General features: G+C 40.8%; 1 protein-coding gene across 2 annotated transcripts in view; it reads right to left on the bottom strand.

The window, feature by feature from the left end:
- The window catches only part of CHST8 (carbohydrate sulfotransferase 8), a 184491-nt gene that overhangs the window by 3439 nt on the left and 157267 nt on the right, over positions 1–23785 (bottom strand). For both annotated transcript variants that reach the window (XM_057374286.1, XM_057374288.1), the window contains exon 3: positions 301–338. In XM_057374286.1, coding sequence (XP_057230269.1) covers positions 301–338 — 38 coding nt within the window. The remainder of the gene's footprint in view (positions 1–300; positions 339–23785) is intronic.

The raw sequence follows: 23785 nt of genomic DNA, 5'->3' as shown, positions 1-23785 counted from the left end.
AAGCATCTCTCAAGATATTCATTTGATCAGTGYGATTTCATACAGAATATTACCATACACAAAGTTTACAGTATCTTTTAGCAATATCCAGTCTAGGAAAAAAACTCATAAAACTGAAGTTGCATAGCTTATCAAATTCATATTTTAAAAGGAAAATTTGCATTTTCATGGCAAGGTTTTTGATGCATCTCTCCTTTTCAGTGCTTCATCTCTGGTGTAGTGGCCTTATCTGAGCCATCTCTCTGTACTCCACACTCAGAATATGGGCACAGTTTTCTTTATGTACTGCTGAAAACTTACTTTTTTTGGTTGCTGGAATCCCATGTTATATTTTGTCCCTAAACAAAGAAAGAAAGTAAAGTAATTATTAGAAATAAAAACCATTMTTTTCTTCTAGAATGATAGAACRAGTATTGTTAATGCGATGACAAATAGACCAATGGTGAATCATGATTAATGTATATTTCATAGAGACAATACTCCTTGAAAGGCCTCTTTATTTATAGATGTCATACAAATTGTGAAATGAAGTGAAAAACTCYGTGACTTCCACCCTTTTACAGATGAGAAAACTGAGATGAACAAATGTGATTGCTTAACCTCAGTTAAAAGGTCAGTAGCAGAACAAGAATCAACTGAAGGTTGTGATTCCAGGTTAGAGATATAAAAAAACAAAAGGCTGTTCTTTGAGTGTTTACCAAAAGCTGTGTGGTTCCTATCTTGCAACTTTGGATAGTGTGGTGTTTAATCATAGCACCAGTTTGCATGGAGTACCCTCCTTTGCTGTAAAGGCAACACACAGTGGAGTTATGTGCAAGTGAGGTAATGTCTGTGCACTTTTGGAGAGGCAAACATATTTTCTCTAATTTTCTGACTTCTACAATGATATTTCCCTGATAATAGAATCATAAAGATGTGAAAATCCTCAATGGCAACTTTAGCAGATGTGTAGGGTCCCTTTAATGTATGCAACCTCTGCTATGTATAACTTAATAATACAGAATATGTAATGGAAATGGTGCTGACTTATGACATTTGTTTGGGGTTTTTCAGCTGTAGAACTGTTGTCATCACTGTCGCTGTTGCTTGAAGATTTCAATTAAATAATTCTGCATGATGAACCCACAGCCTTTTGAACAAGGACAATGACAGGYAAAGGTATTGCACAGCATTAAGTGAAAGCTCAGTCCCATCAGGTTGATTTTCATGGTGGCAGGAAAGCTCTCAGAAATTCCTTGCATGATAGCTCATATTGTGACTTATTGCAGTTAAAGCAGCAAGTCCAGCTTAGATGATCAGTCCTGCTTTGGTTTTGAAACCAGGTCTAGAAATGGGTTTTTGTAGTCAAGTTTAAGTAAGATTCCTGTGATTATTTCTATGCTCCAAGAGCTCATCTAACAGTGTTCATGATGCTTTTGTCTTATGTTTGAGTTTTAACTCTACTTCTGCAATTTGTTAGCAATGAACTCAAGTTGTGATTCTGTGCCTGTTAAAAGAAAAGGGCATATTATTCTTTCTTCATTAGAAGTAAGTTCTAGACACCTTACAGAARGAGTCTTAAGCCTTCTTCTAGCTGCTTCTCAAAAATGTTTAGCTGCGAAATAAAGTCAAAAGGTATCTGCTGAAGAGAACTAAAACAAGTCTGTAGCATTTCTGTGAGTGTTCTGGAGAAATGAGACTGATTCTTTTGCAGCAGGCTTTAGGAGATGCTCCTGAGCTATTGTCCAGATCCTGATGCGATCAGTTAAAGAACCACATTTATTCCACTGTTGTGTGATATGTCACAGAGCAAGGCAGGGCAGGAACCTGCTCACCAAAAACCCCAGCAAAACCTGAGCACGAGCACTTTGAAAGAATTGATACTCAAGCATGGGTGATCTGTTTATACCTTGAAAATATKATATTTGTCAGTAGATGTAACTGCTTCTTTGCTAACCCAAAGGGCCTAATTTTAAGCTATTTGAGCTGCTTGGCTTTTGCTCTAAGGCATCATTAATACATCTGMTTGGAGTAGTTGCTTAACTTGTAAGATGGGGAAGATATGTTCCCTGTCCGAAAGTATTTTGAGTTTTTTGCTGTTGAAAATATAAATGGGTAAGGAAAGACTTTTGGTCACTTATCAGAAAACTAGGCAAGTATTTTGGATGGAATCAGCTACAACTATTGAAGCATGTGTTGTGTCCAAATTATAATGTAAGTAAGGGTTTTAGTTTTTTTCAGTCTGTTCTGTTTTCAGTCATTTGTTTGGACTTAGAGGGAGCTGTGTACCTTGTAGCAAACTCACACATTTTATGTAATTACCAGTTAAATTTGGTATGTATCTGCCATGACTAATAATTATTTTAAAAATCCCACAAAAGTAGAAATAGCAGGTATCAGACCTTATTATTTTGTAGTTAATTATGACTAATTATGGTATTGTAATAGTGTTTCATTAATACAACTTATTTGAGTCATTAATACTTTGTACTGATATACTTTGCTTTAAAAAATGAAAAATAAATGCTAGGAATAGATGAGTAACCATTTAAAAGACAGTTCTTCGTTTACTGGCTTTAAGATGTAATCGGAACAATAATTCCTGCTTAACATAAATGTTTGGTGAAGCACTTGCCAATCTCTCTRATGTTTTCTGAATTTGTGACATCTAAACTTGGCTTCTTTTAGCTRTCTTTCTCATGATACAGTCTGTCACTTCAGATTTAAATCAGTATGATAAAAAACTCCAGTGCAGTGAAGTTAGGGAAGTTATATTGCACAGATCTWCTATGCTAATCAAAATCTAAACTTATTGTTATGCTACATCTCTATTATCCATGTTCTTTTACCAGGTCTTTAGTGTTATTGCCAGAAGGGTAATATTTTTGGCCATAAATAAACCACTGGTGCCTGCTGCATGCAGCTGAAGGCCGTGATCAATAACTCTTTGGTGCCAGATGTGATGATGACCAACATCTCACTGATGCCCAAACAGAGAGAGAATAGCAGAGAGTCAGAATCGTTGTCTCCATTACAGATAGTTTATGTTTTCATGGTGCTCTTTTCTCTTTCACTCATGTGACCATGATTTTCGAGGCTGGGGCCTGGCCTGTGTTTTATCCAGTCCTACCACACAATGAAACTCACTGTGAGCTATTCTTTTTTTATTTTCTTTTCCAAATGCTATTAGCAACACAATAAAGTGACCATCTTCCTTGTGTAGTACTGTATCATTTTACCATTTTGCCTTCTCCTGTGTCTCTGCTTCAAGACCTAATTTTGGTTTGCCTCTGATGTTTTGCTCTGTTTTGAGACTCAACTACAGGTGAAGTATTTTTTAATAAAAAACTATAACTTCAAGTCTGCATCTGCAACTCATCCCTTACATGGCTTCTGTGYGCAGTGTGCTCTTGTTTGTTCATCCAAACAGATCTGTGAAGTTTACTCTGGAAGGGCTGTTATGTCATTTCAGGAACATCTGTGTCAAGTGTCCTACCCACAGAAGCCCCAGTCTTAGGCCTTCACTCAGAGACAGCAGCATGTACTTAACTGTAGAGTGATTAATACAGAATTCTYCCAAGCATGAAAAAAAATTAGCTGGAAGAAGATTTTCCCAAAAATACTGGTCAGAAAAGTAAGGTAATTTTTTTTGTTTAATTTAGAGTTAACTCAGCTTGTGTAAAAGACCTGCCCATGTCTGATCCTAGCTTACTCTGATGTCCAGTTGTTTGCATATTTGAATTAAACTACTCATTAAAGAAATTTAATTATCTTCAAGATTGCTATCATTGTAAATTATTTGGTTTTACATCTATATAAAATATAGAAGTAGTATACACATGTGGAATACTTTTGAAATATATAAACCTATAAAATAAAAGTGTTTTCTACAAAATATGAGGCCTAATTAATAGAACAGATTTTATATGTGCATATCTGTTTTAATTACATGCTATAAGTCTTTTTTAACATAAATTTATAGTTTKTTGATTAGAAAAAATGCTGTCAAAAGTTCCCATCAAAGCTACACACAGTATCTCATTTTAATACAGATGGAATTAACGAGGCCAAGTAAGGCTTAGCAAAGCACATCTTTAATAGCACACCAGGAAAGAACCAAACCTGCACAGTGAATATATAAATAGCACACCAGGAAAGAACCAAACCTGCATAGTGAATCTACAAATAGTACACCAGGAAAGAACCAAACCTGCACAGTGAATCTATGAATAGCACACCAGGCAAGAACCAAACCTGCACAGTGAATCTATAAATAGCACACCAGGCAAGAACCAAACCTGCACAGTGAATCTATAAATAATACACCAGGAAAGAACCAAACCTGCACAATGAATCTATGAATAATACACCAGGCAAGAACCAAACCTGCACAGTGAATCTATGAATAATACACCAGGCAAGAACCAAACCTGCACAGTGAATTCACATAATCTGGTCCCTTCGACTGCCCAGCGAAGCTGCAAGGGTGTAGTGTCACTTCCCATGTGAGTGCATGTTTTGGTTACAGGATACCTGCCCAGGCCTGTGTCAGACAGGTTTGACAGAAATTTCCTCTGCACAGAGGGGAAAGGAAGGATGGAATGTTTCTGGGGCTGTTTCCCAGGTTCCAAAGCAGGCCTTCAGAGCTCTAAGTAGCTAATCGTGGCTCTTTGAGTAAAGAGATTCTTTTTCTCCCTGTTTTGGGAAGGCATAAGAAGTTTGCCAAGCTGCTGAGGGTGGGGGTGTTTCTGTCTCTGAGTTTTCTTTCATGTGTGAGTTCCTTTGTAACTCAGGTAACATATYTGTCCTGAATTTTCGGCTTTTTGTWTAAATCCTACCATTGTCAAGCATAMAATTCCTAACAGTTTTGATGCAATCTACTTGAGGAATTTYGAACTGACTGATCCCTTATTCATAAGTTGTTGTGGTTAAGTAGAATACTTCCCAAAAAAGCCTAATTTTCCCCTATCCTGTGCTAGTATTGTGCTAACACACAATTACTTCCTATTGTTCTTGTGCTTTTCAGCCCAAGCTTCAGAGATGCAGACGTTGGATCTAAGTGAGACTGTCGGTGTCATTTCTAAACCAGGGAAATCTGGGGTTCCTCCATCCCACAGCAGCGGGCAACACAGCCTCACACTGCTGCATTTGTGGCATGGGGTACTTRGGATGGTAGCAGCTTGTGTGCACTTCAGTTAATTAAAACACGATTACTCTGGTTTTTTGTAACTGAAATGACTTTCCATCTTAATGAAGCAAGGGAGTCTCTGGACAGAAGTACTGTATGCAGGGAAAGCAATGCAATTCTGAAGGGCATAGCCTGGAAATAATTAAAAACATTCAGTTCATCCATCAGTTTGAACAAGAAAAAATTACAAATCGGGGAGCCAAAGTAGAGATCAGTACACACATTAAGTGATTTTTAATGTTTGCCACTTGAGGACTTTCATCCTGCCAAAGTTGCTGTTCCCAGTTGGTTTGTGGTGCCGGTAGCTGATGGTGTATGCTGGAAGCAGCAAAGCTGCAGAGTTGTTCTGAAGCACAGTCGCTGCTGCTGCCATGGTGCTTCTCTCCTGATCCCTCATTAAATCCCTCATAGCCAGGGTGCTGTGTCCCTCTTGACAGCTTAACTTAAGCCATCCTTCACACATGGCTGCACTTGCCTTTTCTGGGAAAGGAATCTTGGGTAAAAGATCAGTGAGTGGATCTGGATACCCTCTGTCCCACCTGAGGATGGTRTTTATGCCTACAGAATGTTTCTCAGACAAAATATCCAGGCTGTCTTCCTACTGTTGTTTGCCCCTCATGAAGGTTTTGTACCTCTTGCTTCATGCTTATTTGCTGTACAGATTTTTGTGTTGTGCAATGGTCAGAAATGCCATCTCCTGAAGCAACAGTTTATTTTTTTTTTATTATTCTAAACACAGCTTCATGTGAGAAATAATGGTTTCAACATGGTTTGCCTTGCAAATTTTTGATTCATCAAAGTAAAAGCAGGAGAGAGGCAGAAACAGAAATGGTAGCATTTTAGAGGAATAAATTCCTTTTGAAATGAAACCCAAATAAAGTGTTGCYGTGTCATGCTGGTAAGTCCCACTACCTACACAGCTGACATTGGTAGTGGTGTATTGTCCAAAACTTTGGTGTYAGTTTTGTCCAGAAAATTATAAATTTACATCCAGAGTTTGCAATAGGGCTGTTATCTGTCCTTTACTCTATTTTTGAGATTGGAAGTTGACTGAGAAAAAGATTATTTTATCAATTGGAATTTGGAAACCCTGATACATCTTTGACTTGCAACATGCTAATAGAACAGGTATGTGAACACTGAAAAAACCAAATTCTACTGTTTTTTCAAAATGGTCTTATGTTCTACATAAACCGAATCAATATTCTTGACTAAATAATGATGTAAATTATACTTGCACTGTTTCCATGATACCCAGTAAAGGAAGGTGCATGGCCCATTTATATTGGAGGCTTAATTGAAAGAATAGGAGGAGCTGTTTGTGAATTTATTATGAGGAATGTACAGGTACTTGTTTACTTTGTCTTCTTTGCTATCTAGCCATGCTWATTAGAACTTGCATTTTCTGACTGAGTTTATATTCTGTAAGAATTCTATAAAGAAAACAGAAAAGTCTAGTCTGTGTTATTGCATCCCCCATTCCTTCYTTGGAGCTATCCCTGGGAATACTGTTAATTAGCATCATTAGCTTTCAGGCACTGTCAGCAGTTACTTGCAATTTCTACTTAATACCTTTCAGTTATTCTTCGTTCTCATATTTAATATTTGCATATTGCCTTCGTAGTATGACTTTGGCAAGGACATTACAGTTTTCCAGATTTATTAAAAAGTAAAAGCTAAAGTTTAAACTCCAGCAGTGCATTTATATTTAGTAGCCTGTAGAACTATTTAGGTAACCAGAGGAATTTCAATGAATTTCAAGCAAGCCCTCCATGTAATTTGACTTCATGTAGCTCGTAAGAATAGCTCATCCAGAACCCAGAAATGTTTCAAGACATTGTGCAAGTAGGACACAGAATCATCAGTGGTCTTTTTGTTGGAGGGGAGACAAAATAGTACAGGTAGAATTTTTGACTGCTTTGATGTGACTTTGCAGAGATGCTTCTTTGGGAAAGAAAGTGCAAATAGAAAGAGAGAAGGCTGCAGGCAAAATTGAAAAAGTAGATCTACACAGACATCTGAGTGCTAATGTTCACTGCTTTGATAGATTGATTGTGGATCAAATAGCACAGATGTGTATCCAAATGTTTTATATTGTTATGTTGCAATCAATTAATTGGAACTGATAGAGTTTCTCTTTCTCCTGTTCTCATACTTAAGTATTGACAAGTCTTCTTAGTATAAGAGATCAATGCAGAACATTAAAAAAAAAAAACGTAACACCTGCAACAGCTACAAAACTTGGTGCARAAAGAGTGATAATTGGACAGACTTTGATTCATGCCCTGTAAGAAAGAAACAGTTCTTGGGAAGTTTGGTGTAAGGGGTTGAGCTCTTTGCTTGGCTCTTCATTTCTGAGCACCTGAAGGGCACTGGGGATTTGCTGTCTGTCATTTCTCACTGCCCTCCACTCTTGTTCTTTGTGGAAAGCTTTCTGTTTCTTGTTAAGGAGCTCACTTGCACTCCTTTAGTCAGATTTTTGTGACTGACCAGTAGAACAATGTGGCTGCAYGAGAATAGAGTCTTGAATTGACTTTTCTATCAGGAAGAATGARGGAGAAATTGTTCTGCTCAAAAACTGAGTGCTGACTATTTCCAGGATTCAGGTGACATTAGGTGGTACCCAGGACTTGTCCTGAGGTGGAAGGAGTCAAAGTGCAAATCTTGAGTTTTAGTGAGCTTGGTCATTTTTAAARGTAAGTGGAGGCCATTTAAAGATGTTCTGAAACTGTTTTCTCCTTGGCCATGCAAATGTCAATGAAAATCGGAACACCTGGAAAGTCTAAAATGGACATGCCTTCCTGAGGGCACTTACTGCTTCACATGGTGTGTGTGTCTGAGAGGTTCAGSTGCTTACAGGACAAGTGGATTGATCTTAACAAAGCATTTTATCGGGTGAATATTGGAAGACAATCCAGCAGCAGTGGGATTTGGAGGACATTTGCTCTGTTAACTGTAACTCACAACCCTTACTGTCAGAACCTGGATTACCCAGACTGATCCATTTGCAGCTGGGACTGTCATTGGAGAGAGGTGRTTGGATCCTCTCCCTCTGCACTTTGCAATTCTTTGTCTCCATTCTATGCCCAGCTGACTACAAATACCGCAGAGTCAGGGGGCACAGGGAGCTTCTGCCAAAGGAGGTGGCTTTTGTCTACCCACATGGCTCATCTCTTCACTCTCCTGGCTCCTGCCTCTGCCARGTCACTGCATTTCCTTCCCCTCCCCTGCACAACATATAAACTTGGGACCTGGCAGAGAAATAAAGGAGATGCTTCAGCAAGCACTGTGCAGCAGGGCACCTCMGGTTGGTGGGGAGAGAAAAACAGCCTTCAGTGGGGATTGGTGAGTGTTCTGTTTATCTACACACCTGGGTGAGCTACACTGGTCTGCTAAAGTGGTCACATCTACTATGGCAGGGAGAACAGACAGGTATTCTGCATTTGGTCACTCTTCCCTGTTYACTACAGGATGTTTCCTTTCTATGCAGCCTGGGGTGCAGGAGCCAGATGGTTGTGGTGTAGTTGCCTCTCTCTGTCAGTCTGAACCATCAATGGTATCTGAAGTGAGAACCCTTCTGCCATTGCCATTTTATGCACACATCTGCATTTTTCATTCACACATAATAGCACTTAGCAGATTTTTCTAGCASCCCGATGTAGAATGCTGTGTCAGCCCAAGGAGAGGCCATATGAATTGAGAGATGGATTRTTTGCACATACCCTGACAGCCCAAATTTGGGATACAGTTGCTATGACAATTGAATCATTTGATTTTGTAAGGCAGTGCATACAAACAGTGAGCAGCCAATTGATTGCTGAATATGGTTAGCTAGGAATGGAACTTTCATTTAGCTGATGAAAGTGTGTGAATGTGTCTGATTTCGCTGATAGCTTTTCTATGACAATTGCTGTTCAGAGCATTTCAATATAACCAGAGTTCCCTCCGTACCTCGCATGTAGTTATATATGATTCATTCTCTCTGCTGTGCATTGGCTGAAGGACCACTGAAACCATCTACCCTTCAGTCTCAGAGGCAGCACTGCCAGGCAGAGCTGTTTSCTGGCAGTGAAGCACTGGCTGGGTGTGAGCTTACACAGTGGAATTCAGCATGGTCACTTGTTTTGCTGCCTCTGCTCTAGGCCGGTTAAACCCCAGCACTGCAGAAATCTGGGTCACTACAGGACCTTACTGACCTGGCTGTTTGTGCCACCTGAAATGCAACACTTTTGCTTCACATGTGGACTTCTTACCGAGCTACTTTCTATCTTGTGTTTTTGTTGAGGACGCATGCAGGTTGCACCCTGTGTGCAAACACTAGACAATCTCATTTGGTGGTCTTCTCATGGTCTTACTGTTGATCCATTGGGCAAATTAGAAAAAAATGGTGTTTTTACTCAAGTGACTGAGTTTCCTAGATTTTATTACTCATTCARAAATAAAATACTAAAAAACTTTGCACTCCACTATCTGAAGACTTATAGTCTGAGAACTGGAATTGGAAGCATGGGTTTAAAACYCCCTTTGCTGCATTATTAGAACAGCTTCTGCTTAAGCAATAGTTGTTTATGACTGTATAGCATTGTCTTTTCAACTGGAAAATTTGGCATTTACTTCAGTGGGTATTGGATCAGCTCCTTCATGAGTAAGTAGCAACACATGATCGATTTTTACAAGTGGTGGCAAATTGCTCTCCTAATYTCTTTACTCATGCTGCTCCTTCTCTCTGCAATTTTCCCAGAAAGGACTGGGAAGTTAGTGCTGCTCCTCTGAAACCATACCTTCTGGAAAACTACCCTGGCCTTGCAAAAAACAAGTTTCTTCCTGTTAAATTTTATTTAAGAAAAAGATATTGGATAAAATTGTCAGTGACTTTTTTTTTATTTCTGCAAGAACTATAATACAAGTATGTGTTAAAAAATAAATGGAGTAAAGTTTTGGTCTCATTTTTCATTTCTTTGTGTCTCTGCCTCAAGAAAAAACTAAAAACATCAGGAACATCCATGGGAAGAAACATCACTACTTCACACACTCACTTTTTTTCCAGCCTTTTCTCCTTGCATGAAAAGGGACAGCATTTACAAAATTGTCATAAAGCCCTGTAGGAAAAGATTTAATTATCCAAAAAGTGAAGATGTCAAAAACGTAAGGGCAAAGAAATAAAAATGTTTTGCATCATTCTTTAGGACTAATTTAAATGTCTGTCTCTGTTTCCTCATGCAAATCCTGCTTTGCTGCTTTTTAGCCCTTTTAGATTTTCTTTTTCATCTGAAGGTGACAAAGGCCTTCTGGCAGGAATTGGGTTTATGCTTTTTATACAATCTCAGATTCTCTTTTCACAAATGCTCTAAACTTTCTTCATCGAATTGAAATGAACTAAAACTTGCARAGGCACAYCACATGCAATTTCAGAYAGTTTTTCTATATTTTTTTTCTATATAGGACATAAAGATTCTACTTACTTGGAGAAAATGCATAGTAGCATGGCCTCAAATCACTTCCCATAACTTCTTGTACATTTGGTTTGTTTGCACAAAAATGAGCATATTCCYCAGAGAATTTCTCAAGCCAATTTTACCCAGAGGAACTTGAGAAATATGCATTTTCACTTGTATGCTTCATGTGAGGTACAGGGTTGGTAATCTTACAAGAAGAATATATTTGGATAATAAAATGAAATTATAAAATTGTAGTAAGCTTTATCTGGTCTCAATKTATTACCTCTTAAATGGAGCTATGGATTCAAATTTTGCTTGTAAACAAATGGGATCCCAGACCCTCAATTTACATAATTTTCCTTTTTTTTTTTCCCTATTAAGGAAGGTGGAAATTGCCAATCTCTTGACAGCAAGTCCTGGAAGAAGCAATGTGAGTGATTTAATTGGTCACTGTCAGACACTTCAGATCAGGCTTTCAAACTACATTTGTAATAAAAAAAAATATACTGTGAGAAAGATAGGCAGTGTGGTCTTTAGCAAGCTTGTTTCTTGCTGGTGCATTGAACTCAGTGCCAGTCTTGTGTTGCTGGATTAGCTTGGGGAGCTCACTGAAAGACAGAATGATTCATTGCATGCTTCATTTTTACAGAGAAGCTATAATATCCTAAAAGTTTAGATACAGAACCTCTATATAAAGTCYGAATGTATTTTTGCAACACTGCATCCTCAAGAGATCTTTTCAGTAGTGCCGAGTTTTGTATTTCATAATGGTGTGTTTTAGTAAAAAAACATTTTGTCAAATCACAAGTCAGCAGCTATTGTCTTGAAGTGAATTAATAGAAGAAAAATTTTGAGGTAATCTACTGTTAGTAAATGGCTGTGTCTGGGTCAGGCAATTGYAGAGGTTGTTACTGTGCTCATTTGGTCTGGGACAGAGTCCATTTTCTCCAGAGTAGCTGCTGTGGGGCCTTACTTTGCATTTGTGCTGCAATCAGTGTTGAAGCACAAGGATGTTTTTGTATCTGCTGGGCAGGGCTTACACAGAGTCAAGCAAGGTCTTTTCAGTTCCTCAGCCCGCGATGGGGTGGGCTGGGGGTGCACAGGAGTTTGGGAGGGGTCACAGAGGGGACAGCTCACCCCACTGGCCCAGATATTCCGTAGTGGTGGTGTCATGTTCAGTGTGTAAAGCTGGGGGAGCAGTGATGCCTTAGGATTTTTAGTTTCTATATTTTCATGCATCTGTATTCTTGTACTTCTCTAGTACAGCACTAAAACTACCGTTCTCTCATCTTTAGACAAAACAATYCCTCTCTGAGCCTGAACCCAAGGACACCTCGCTGCCTCAGAGCCCCAAAATACGTAAACAACAGTGAATTGGGGGGGAGCAAGTTTGGGGTGGTTGACATCATCACCTGTAAAGATCATTGGAGAATTAAGACCCAATATGTTGATAAGGCAGAACTTATAAAAGGTGAAGATCTCGTGACCCGGTGTCCATTTTGGGTGTAGCCTCAGGAGGAGGCTTTTGTCTGCCCTAATGTACCAGGGGGCCTGTTAGGCCTGGATTAAAGTTGTGTATTCTCATTCTCTTAGCTTTGTCTGGCCTCTCTTTCATATTAGCCTGATGGATAAGGTACGATTGACTGACGGCGTTTGCCTACCCAGATAACCATTAGCACCCAGCGCTGGGGCCCTGCTGTGCTCCTGCCTGTCCATGGGAGGCACGGAATCAATCCTGTGCTTTGCTTTGCTTTGCTTTGCTTGTGCGCGTCGCTTTTGCTTTGCCTGTGCCTTGGGTTAAGGCAATTTCAGAGGCAGGCACTCCAGAATGAGTTACCTTCCCTTAGAGTTTTAACCAACCGCTTTCCACCAATAAGGAGAAATTAAATACAAGCAGCTGTAGGTGAAAAAATAATAGTTTACTAACAAGAGAAACAGCAACAGGCWAAAATACCAGTGAATAACCAGTAGATAGAAAATTGCCAAATCCCAATAACTCCCAGGGGACAAAGTCAAACCCAGAACGGTGGGGTAAGCCGCTGTCCCACAGCCGAGCCCCGGCTAGAAAGGCCGAGGGGAAATGGCCTCAGCCCTGACCCGCTTTGGTCCCTCCAAAGGCGGCAGCTCTGCGGGCCATGCGGCGGCTGGAGCTCGGTCAGGGGCTGGAGCTCGATCAGGGGCCGGAGCTCGGTCAGGGGATGGAGCTCGATCAGGGGCCGGAGCTCGGTCAGGGGCCGGAGCTCGGGCAGGGTATGGAGCTCGATCAGGGGCCGGAGCTCGGGCAGGGGCCGGAGCTCGGGCAGGGGATGGAGCTCGGTCAGGGCTGGAGCTCGGTCAGGGCTGGAGCTCGGGCAGGGGCCGGAGCTCGGGCAGGGGATGGAGCTCGGGCAGGGGCCGGAGCTCGGTCAGGGGCCGGAGCTCGGTCAGGGGATGGAGCTCAATCAGGGGCTGGAGCTCGGTCAGGGCTGGAGCTCGGTCAGGGGCCAGAGCTCAGTCAGGGGATGGAGCTCCGGGACGGGCTTGGCCTCCCCCGGCAGGGCACAGCAGCGGTGCTCGGGCACTCGGTGCCCTCTGGCCTGGGCTGGTGCTGCCATGGGGCTCCGGTGAGCTGGGACGGAGCAGGGCCGCGGCTGCACCGCTGCAATTGTCTCCGGGATGCGAAACGCACCCTCTTGGAAAAAAAACAAGCAACCTAAGAGAACCCAAAAGGGAAGTGTTCACCCATGCTACCTCAGTTCTGTGTCAAGAAACCAAGAGGCAAGAAAAACCCTGAGAGGCAAGAAAAACGCCGAGAGGCAAGCCAAAGGACTCTGCCTGATCCAAGGACCACGAGGGCAGAGTGGATCTGCCCAGGAGATCCCCAGATTTTAAAAGGACCCCAGCAACCCCTGACCCCATTTCCAGCCGTGGCAGTGGGCTYTAAAGACGCAGTTACAATTTTGGGCACAGATAGATATGAAATACAATAACATTTTGGGTTACCCACCACAGCCTGTTAAGCTGGCTTTATCTCAGCCACAAGTTTTATCTCTTTTACTCTTTGGATTCTCCCCCAACCCCATGGGAGGGGGGCAGGGAAGTGAGTGAGTGGCTATGGTGCTTAGTTGCTGGCTGAGGTTAAAGCCATGACAGCTGATTAATGTAGACAACATCACATTGTGTTATGCTGATTATATTTTAAATGGGCTTAATTTTCAAGAGTTCACAGCACGGGCAGTTTAACATAAAGTAACATAAAGTTATGTAACATAAAGTTATGAGTTTGGCAGGCTTGGCTTGGTCTGGAGCTTGGCTTCATCACTAACTCTCTGTCTCCTCAGCTATAAAAGAGGAAGAGTGTGCCCTGCTCAGAGCAGTGCAGTGCCTGGCAGCTGATTAACCAAGAGCAGGAGGGGTTAGTGCTCTGCAAACATGACTATGGTGGTCTCCTTAATTGAGAATTAAACTGCTGATCACAAGCAGTACTTTTGAACAAAGAATTACTTTTTTTCTGCCCGAACTCCTGCCAAAAAGTTTTCCTGTCATTCCTGTTTCGTGTCACCTTACTTCTTTTGGAATTTCTGTGTTTATTTGTTAACATTGATGGACATGCTATTGACACAGACATTTTCCCCATGCTCTTACTGTGCATGTTCCTTTAACAGGATAGATTTTCAAATATCATTATCCAATTGTTTGGACTCACATTCTATCTCATCTAGAGTGCCACAGTGGAATAACTGATGTAGAGAATAGAAATGTTCCTTGAGGAACTTAGATTGTTGTATCTATACCACTTCAGTGACTTTTAATGCAGAGCCTGTATGTTTTATTTGGTTCTGTAGACTAATTTGAAATGGATAGAATATGTGGCTATTATATTGAGTAGTTTTATTGTTTTTCTTTTATTTTAATGATACTTTCTGGTCATATTATCAAAATATGCCAACCAACACTCTCTAAAATAAATAGGTTCTAGTAATTTTAAAATATGATTTCCCATTTGTCAGTAAACAAATGCAAAGAAATTCCTGCCTGTTGAGTTAAGATTACAGAGATCTAAAACTAGCTCTAGTATCTTTGCTTAAACCATATCCTCTATGAGTCCTCCAAAAGGAATGAGACTGCTTTACTGCTCTGCACCACTTCTCTCTTGTTCTCAGGGCTCTCTTTCTTCTCTGTGAACACCCCAAAGGCATCACAGTAGCCAAAATGAATGTATGCCAACATCTTAAGAGAAGTGCCTATTAGGATTTCTAAGGTTTTTGTTGTATTTCTGCCTTCCCTTATCTGTGCGTGGCTTTGTTTAAGCAATAAACTTACAAATAATTAGAAATCCAGATAGGGATTTCTTTTGCCTTAAATCTAAACAGGGACTGAGGAACTCTGATTTACTTGTTATTGAATTAGAGAATTATTGAATGCTAAAATAAAGTAATATAAAAATGCTGGGTCAGGTGAAGAATGCTGTTTGTTTCAACTGGATTTAATTATATTTATCTGTGTTTAATATCTCCTTTAACACAAAAAAATGTCCAGATATTCATGAGATGTAAAATGCTGCTACTAGTTCAAAAGTATTAAATAAAAAAAAAACTACCTCCTTCTATGAATCACCTTTATTGAAACTGAGAGACGTAGAAATGAACACATTATATGCCATATTTTTATAAGAATACTGCTGATTTCTTTCCAAGTAAAAGTTATTTTGAATCAACTGAAAGTTTCTTTGGTGTGTTGGACAGTAAGGTACAGCACTAAGAACCCATATCTTGTTAAACATAATATAATAAGAGCAGAAAGTGTTTTAGTTTATTTTAGTGTCCGCATTCAGAGAGAAAAATAGAGAAAGTACACTTATGGCAAAAAAACAACATAGAAATTGAAATATTTTTCTTGCTTCTTTCTATAGCAGATGCTGTTATTTTTAATATATACAAAAACTTGGGGTTTGAGATTTCATATTTTAAAAAAAGTATTTTTCTAGAAGCTCATGCAGTTGATAGCTGGCTCTTAGTTTTTATGTGGCTCACTTCGCATGCAGTCAGCTCGCACAGCACCCCCACCTCTCACCCGGTTACTGCGAACCCGCCAAGCAGCACAGGCGTGAAGGTGTCAGCCTTGTCACACTCGTGCTCACCGGTCATTAGCTTTTCAGTGATCTTTACAGGAATTGTTTTGGTTGGAAACGTCCTTTGCAATCGCTGAGTGCAACCATTAACGCAGCACTGCCTAGCCCACCACCGCCCATGTCCTAAACCCCAATTCTTTTAAATGCCTCTTGTACCTTTGCAAGCCTATAACTCTTTTAAAAAGCATGTCAGTAGATAGATATTGAAAGGAACATCCTGATGATGGCCCTACAAAACCAATAAAACTGCCTTTATGAGCTTCACTTTTATTGCTCAGAGGGTCTTAGTCTCAGCAGGCAGTGAACCACATTTACACACTTAAAACCTGTTTCTCACAGTCATCTCCAGAGGTCATTGCTTCTACACTTACAGCACTCCATTCTTGTGAACATAATTATTTTATTTTCTAAATTTCTGCCCCGTAAAATCAAAATGCAAAATGTTTAACATATGTACCTGCTCTAAGTGTTGCTAGCAAGTGAAGAGGTCTATGATGGCTCCTGGAAAGGGAACAAGTTTCTTTGTTTTCAGTACTACAGCTAAGACAGTAAACATTAATTTTCATTAATCACTTTGCTATAAATCTCAGTTTAATATGAGTTTCAGATGTTCTAGATAAATCCTTAACATCTCAGTTGTTCTCTCTCATAATCCTTTATCACTGATAAATCTTGGCAGTGACAAATGGCACTGCTAGACCCTGCGACTACTTCTATTCATGTTCTTCCTCTGTCTTTTCTTTAGAGGGAGGGGAAAGGGACAGGCCAGGGAAGACAGTTTGAATACTAATGCCCATGAATGGCATCCTTCTTTTTTTTCCTCTCCTTCCTCAGACTCTAACTGTGAAAACTAGATGCCCTCTAAAAAAGAAAATGAAATAATCAGTATGTTGAATGATTTACTTAAAACCATTTACTTGTCGTGGTGGGAAATTAAGCAATGTTAGATATCAATTAGTCATTCACAGCTCTGATCCACTCAATGAGTTTAGGGGAAGGTTGTTTTATTGACTTTGGATGGTGTGCAGGAGAAACAAAATTCTCAGGAGGTTCAATAACAAACTTTTACTTTCAAAGCTTACAACATTAAGGCAGAATAAGGTACTTGGCAAATTTTAAAACAACATCCAAAATAAAGTACTTTACAAACTTAAACTTCACCAACTTGAACTAGGCTAACTTTAACTTATCCAGGCACAAAAAAGCACTTACTAAGACATTGACTGGAATTTTTAGTCTTGTTTACAGTGTATCCTGAGAAAAAGAAGTTAACAAAATAGAGAAGGAAGGAGACAGAAAGGAGAAGAGTAGAAAAGTCACCGCCGGTGGGTGGATTCAGTGGCAAAGTTTGATTGTTGCAATTTCAATGTCCACTGGTCAAAGGAATGGTGAAAGTGGCCAAAGTCTCGATCTGTCGAGGATGGCAGAAGCCCACAAAACACAAAATTCCATGGGTTAATGCAGGTTCAGGTTTAGGTGAAAGCCCAGGTACCTTCCCTGGGGGAGTTTTACACTCTCTGATGTCACACTGTGAATCCTGGGGCACTTTGGGGGACTCAAATGGTTTAGGGCCCCTTCTAAGACATGGCCATTACCTCTTCCAGCAGTGCAGTTGAGCCAGGTATGGCCCATGGGAAAGGATAAAAACCTCGAGCCCTCTCTGTGAATGTCCCAGGCCTTCCCTGGGGGAGTTTCCAGAGCTGAGCCAGTTGTGCAAGGGAGGGCAATGCCCTGCTCCAAAGCCCTGTCCCACCTGGCAGGATCTGCTTCTGATCGGCCTCTTCCCTCCCTGGCTCCAAGCCCAGCTTGTCCCCTCTGGAGTGAGTGTTCACCCCCTCAGTGGGTGGGTGCTCATACCCTCTGTGGGTGGGTGTCCACCCTCTCCAGGGGTGGGTGTTCACCGGCTCTGGTGGTGGGTATCCACCACCTCCAGTGTGGGTGTTCATCCCCTCCAGGGTGGGTGTTCATCCCCTCTGGGGTGGTTGCTCATCCCCTCCATGGGTGGGTGTCCATTCCCTCTGGGGTGTGTGTTCATCCCCTCTGTGGGTGGGTGTCCATCTCCTCCAGGGGTGTGTGTTCATCCCTTCCGGGGTGGGTGTCCATCCTCTCCAGGGGTGGGTGTCCATCCCCTCTGCCCCTGGGTGCTTCCTTTGCCCATGGCCTGCAAAGCCCCTGCTGCTTTTGCCAATGGCCAGTGGTTTGAGCCATTGACCAGCATCATTTCAGTGTCTCACAGCCTTCCAGGTCACTTTATTCCACCAACAAGACATGTAAAAGTCTGAAATGGGTAGATTTGTCTCCTCAGGAAGGAACTGCCAAAGTGGCATTGAGATCACTTGCAATGAGTTTTTTGTGTTCTTCAATAAATTCTCTCACCAGCACATTGAAAAAGTGAATCACACCTTTGTACTGCACCCAGAAACTCCAGAAATCTGCTCCTTTTGCCACACAGGTCTGGGACCTTTAAAGAAGTTACCAATTGTCCTATTGGAGAGAGAACAATTGTCATTTCTGGGAGATAACAGAAGTTATGTAAGTAGCTAATTTGAATTTGAAATTTACTTGAACTTTGAAATTTTTGGTTCTGSCCCAACTTTACTGCTACCTGATGGGAAGATTGGCAACCACATATAATAACAATTCAAATTTATGAACAATGTTATTCCGTGTGACCAAGTGCAAATTTACAGATAATTAAACATCAAAGCTCTCTTCCAAACTGCTTTTTTTCAGTTTAGAGACAGATGAAAACAGGATTTTGATTCAAAGTCASAGTATAAGTTTGTAAGASACYRTACAGAAGTCCCTCATTTGTCTCACGATCATYGAGATGGACAGAGACTGAACACCCCAAAACCCACAAGGKGGGAARGGGGACTTGTGMTCAAAGAAGYCCGGGCCAGATCAAGGTGGGATGTCTGCCAAGTGCTGGTGCTCAGGCTGCTGAGAACAAGGTGTRAGCTAYGGRCRACTRCACTGTTCTTACTGCGAAGGTGRWGGAGAACTGCATGGTTTGTGCTGTACACTTACAGAACAATGGACATTCTTTCCCCACCTCTTGGCCGGTTTTTCCCCGCTTCAGAACCCCTTGGCCTGCTGCTGTACGCTTTCGAAAAGACTATAAAGAGACTCTCTTAAAAAAAATGAGACGAGATCTCCCCAACAGACTTATATGAATCCATGGAATCCAGACTTCAAGGACTTCGTCTGAGCCGTTGGTAGCTATAACCCCACTCTCTCTCTTTCTCTCTTTTTCTCCCTCTCACCCTCTTCAATCACATAAATCCAATAAAAGTGCTCTTGATTTTGAACAAATACTTGTCCCGTCTCTTTTGCACTCTGAGATTTGGTTAACGAACCATCATGACTTCTGCTTGGGTTAAGCGGATCGTGACAAGGTTTTTGTGAAATGAAAACACCAGATTAATTTAGGAAGTTCTCAATTTGGGAATATTCTGTTTCTCCTATAATGGTATTTACTGGATAATATTTTTTCTGACTATCAGAAACATCAGGATGTTTGAAAAAACTGAAATCAACCCATCTTCCCACTCAGTCTACTAATGCAATATAAAGTGTTTTAGTTTTCCTTGTGTATTTTCTGTTGTGAAGAAAATAGTGCAGGCAATTTTAAAAAGGAAGTTAACATGTCAGCTCTTACTTATTGTAAAAATGTTGTAGCTAACAAACAGTTGTTAACTGTCATGAAAAAGCATAAAACTGTTAGGTATAAATTTTTTTTTTTTTTTTAATATGACTTGATAAGAAAACTTTTGTTTGGGATAATGGGAGATATATTTGAAAATCTGAGTTTCATGTGAAAAATATCCTTTGTGTCTCATGTGCTGCTGAGGAGCTGTCCTGGTGAGATCCGTGGCCTGAGCACGCTGGGTCCTGCTGGCTCTGCAGCCCAGACCGGGTGGAGCTGTGGAACGGGAGGTGCCCTGAGACATCCAGGGCTCCCGGTGCAAGGCTTGGGCTCCCCTGGAGGAGAAGAGCACAGAGACCTCTTTGGAAACGCCAAAGCCCAGGATATTTTGAAATGGATGRGGAAAAGTCATTCAAGACAAAGGTATCATGGAACAGGACAAAGAGCAGGCTCTGGCTTCCCAAAGGAGATGTGTCCMCAGCTCCGGGCACACTGAACGAGCTGAGCTCATTCCACGCCTTTCAACACCTGGCTCAGCCCCTCAAGTTCCATCACACCACCAGCTCAATCTTGTTCCAGCTTATTGCTGTAGTGGGAATAATTTTTCTTAGCAAGCTCTCAAGGGTGCCACAGAACTGTATTAATATTAAGCAAAGAGCTTGGAAATTCCCCATCACATTGTGGAATATAACAGTAAAGATAATGCTTTAATAGAATGGTTTTATTTTTCATAACAAGAATAATTAATTCTGCAATGTCTTCTTGAACAACTGCAATGTTTTTTGTGCTATTTGTTAATATATTTAGATTAGATGCTCAAGTGAAAGCCTAAACACGTTGTCATCTTCAGACATACTCAGGCAATTAGAGTGCAGCTTATGTTATTGTTTTATAATTCAASTCTTGTGAAGTCATAAATTAAGAAACTCATTAAATTTTCAATTTTCTTAATAGGAGAATTCAACTTAATAAATTCTTTGGTAAAGTCTAATAACAAAACATTTTTTTTCTCTCTTTGTTAAATCTTGTTGCTCAGATAACTTTCTCTACCTTTAATATAGGAAAAATAAAATAATAGGAACATTAATAGGATCATAAACTGTAAAAAGATACTCTCTCTTACATGGAGGTTAACCTTAATTCCCTTTGTTACATTTTAAAGAATTTCTGAACAAATTCCATGACTGCCAACCTGCCCCATAAATAGCTGCAGGCCTCTCAGCAKCTTTGTGCTCTGAGCTTGGCACTGCTTTGTTCCAGCAGCATAATCAAATAAAGATGGATAACACCATTTTTATTTGGTAATGCGTGACACAATTTGATGCCATAGGTTGAGCTGTTTTAAAAAGGGAGGTRTTAAAAAGATCTCTGTTTTCACTGCAACTGGAAATTGTAAGTGTATGTATTTAATGAAGCTTGCAAATATGAAACAACTCAGTGAGCTAATCTGTACTGGTAGAAATTGCTTCATATCCATTCAAATCACAATGACTGAGTATACAGTTGAGGTGAATTTCCTCACTTCATGAAGCATTTTTGTACCTGCTAATAGTTAAAACCCTTTTTTTAAAAATGAATGTGGTTACACCCATGTATGTACATTTTTTCCAATCTGTGTTAGTATTTTCATGTTACAACAGTACAAGAAATACAGAARATCTTCCTTCATCTGAATAGGTGTTGGTGGTGTTTAAATTATTCAGTAGTTATCTGAACTAGTGCCAAACTGGAGTGAGACAGACAGAGAAATGATCATGAGGAGGCTTGAAATGCTTTGCACATAGTACTCACTCATTTTAGGTAACTATGGAACAGAAATATAAATACTTGGCTAGAAAATTAGAAGACTTGGTTGTAAAAGTGAATTTATTATGAACAAGAGACTAACAAGCTTCCTGTYGCCTGTTACCATTCAAAAGATTGGAAAACCTGTCTTCCACATCTAGTCATAGCTACCCAAATCATAACTATTTTTTCTCAATTAACTGCTCAGTCTGGGCAAACAAATGCCATGGGGCCAATGGTTCTGCATTTCTTAAAGCACTTCTGGGGCATCTCTTCCTGAGCTGTTTCCCCAGGTGTAKAAGTCCAATCTTATACTTCTCAGAAAATCCACTGAACTCATGTGGGCCTCAAGCTTTGTCACTGGGAAGCCATTCAAATTCCCCAGCTGCRTCTCACAACAGGACATTTAGTAAATGATCTTTTACCTCACAAAGGCATGTGATATTTTCAGTATTAGCTCTTCCTATTCCTCTTGCAAGAGACTTGAGTATCTAGCTGCAAGGTCAGATACATTTCTCTTTTTTCTTCCATGAAGTCTAGCATTTTTTTTTGCAGGCAGGAGGAGAGGAAGTTGGTACCAGGGGTATCTGCAATCTTGGTGTGTGGGGAGCATGGAAGCAGAGCTGCAGCTGAAGGAGATCTGTGGGGTTTTATAATTTAAATCTCTAATGCTGCTGCTCCTATAAATAATTTCATGCCAATCAGTGCTCATGGAGTTTAATAAACTACAAAGCCAAGTCATAATCAGCTATGTTCCTCAATAGGGAACTCAAAATATTCCAGGTCCCTGGAAAAGGCAGTATTTCTATTCATGCTTKTATGAGGTGATTTTCCTCTGCCTCCCCTTATGCTACTGTCACTTGGTTAATGAAGTGAGTTGCCAGGAAAACAGGATCTAAAAACCATCTCAAAACATGCAGCAAAATAAAATTAATCAGATTTGTCATTTTGTTACTTCAAGTCTCAAATTTATTAGACTAAAATTATGGTACTTTTGAGCCTGACTCATGGTTTTTGATTGCTCAGGATTGTCAATATGACACAGGTGACATTTCTGATTTTGTTTGCTTTTCCCCTCTCTTTCTTCCCCCCTTCAGGCAGAGTCTGGTGCACCCTGCTTGCAGCCAGGGCTCGGGGTAGAACTGGAGCACTGATTCTACAGAGACTTCCATGTCTTCTTCACCTGTTTCAAACTTCATACAAAGGTTTAAAAAAACAAAAGCAAACCCAAACAAACCAGCAAAGCATCCCAAACCTAACAACCAAACCACAAACAAAAGGAAACAGGCAGCCCAGAGCTCTGGTAGCATACTACCTGTTGGAGTGTCCGGTTTSTTTTCTTTTCCTTGTGTCCAGTCACAAAACTGTGATTCCATAATAACACAGACCTGTCTTCGAGCTGTGACATTCCTTATTCTCCCTCTCCTTATTACTATTTCCTTTTAACTTGCCTCTGTTACACTCAGTTAGAACTTTCCTAATAACTCTTCTGTTTCTCCTGTCACCAAATGTTAATTAATGAATATTATGACTTTCACTGGGATTGAGCCAACTTTGTTCACAGCAGCCAGGACGAGGCCATGTTTTGTGTTTGTGCTTCAGTCAGTGTTGAAGCACAGGGATGTTTTTGTATCTGCTGTGCAGGGCTTACACAGAGTCAAGCAAGGTCTTTTTGGCTCCTCAGCCTGCGATGGGGTGGGCTGGGGGTGCTCAGGAGTTTGGGAGAGGGCACAGCAGGGACAGCTGACCCCAACTGGMCCAAGGGTCACGCAAAACTGGGGAACAGGAGGCAGGAGGGGGCCGATGGCAGTGATGATGTTTGCCCTCCCAGTCCCCACCGTGTGTGACGTGGCTCTGCTCTCCTGGAGTTCTCCCTGGCCCACGGGAAGCAGAGAATGAGTTCCTTGCTTTGCTTTGCCTGTTGTGGGCATTTTTGCTTTAGCTGTTAAACTATCTGTATCTCCACCAGGGGTTTTCTCCCTTTTCTGATCCCATTGTGGGCGGGGGCGGTGGGGTTGCTGGCTGGGGTTAAATCCCAGCAAAGTTTCTTCTTTTCTTGAGAAAGCAGGGCCACCTCCTCACCTCCCAAAGAAAAAACACCAAAGCAGAACAAAAACCCAAACCAAAGCACCAAATAACCAAATCAAATGAATCACTGAAATGGAGATGCTGTCTACCAAGCTGAGATTCTACAAAAGTTCTCTGTTTAATCCAATGTAATCTGACTTGCCTTAGGATTTTCTGTAATATTTGCAGTATCAAAGGACTTCTTAGATCATTGTGAATTGTATAATAAGTGTTTTGCTTGGCTTCCTGAATTCTTCAGAGTGAAAAGAAAGACTCCAAATGAATTCTGACAGGTTTTCACARTAAGGTATTGTTGTGGGTTAAGGTTTCTCCTTTTGTTTCCTTTCTTGGGGAATTTTTCTTCCCATTTTGTTGCTGGGATACACTGATTGCAAAGTCATCCTTTTGATGGGTAGGTGATTGGTAAAGACAATAGAACCTACATCCCACCCGAAAGATCTCCCTGTGCACTTCTCCTGCCTGGCATTTTTTTTTATCCCTCTCTTTGGAGAGATGGAAGTTCTCGCGGGAGTTTTGGGCTCGGGGAGGGGGTGTGTGTGTGTTTGTGC

The sequence above is a fragment of the Malurus melanocephalus genome, unplaced genomic scaffold (genome assembly GCF_030028575.1).
Source record: "Malurus melanocephalus ecotype Western Australia unplaced genomic scaffold, MMel_1.1 scaffold_221, whole genome shotgun sequence".
Lineage (NCBI taxonomy): Eukaryota > Metazoa > Chordata > Aves > Passeriformes > Maluridae > Malurus > Malurus melanocephalus.
Note: the sequence above shows the minus strand (reverse complement) of the source record. Positions and strands in the feature narration are given on the sequence as shown.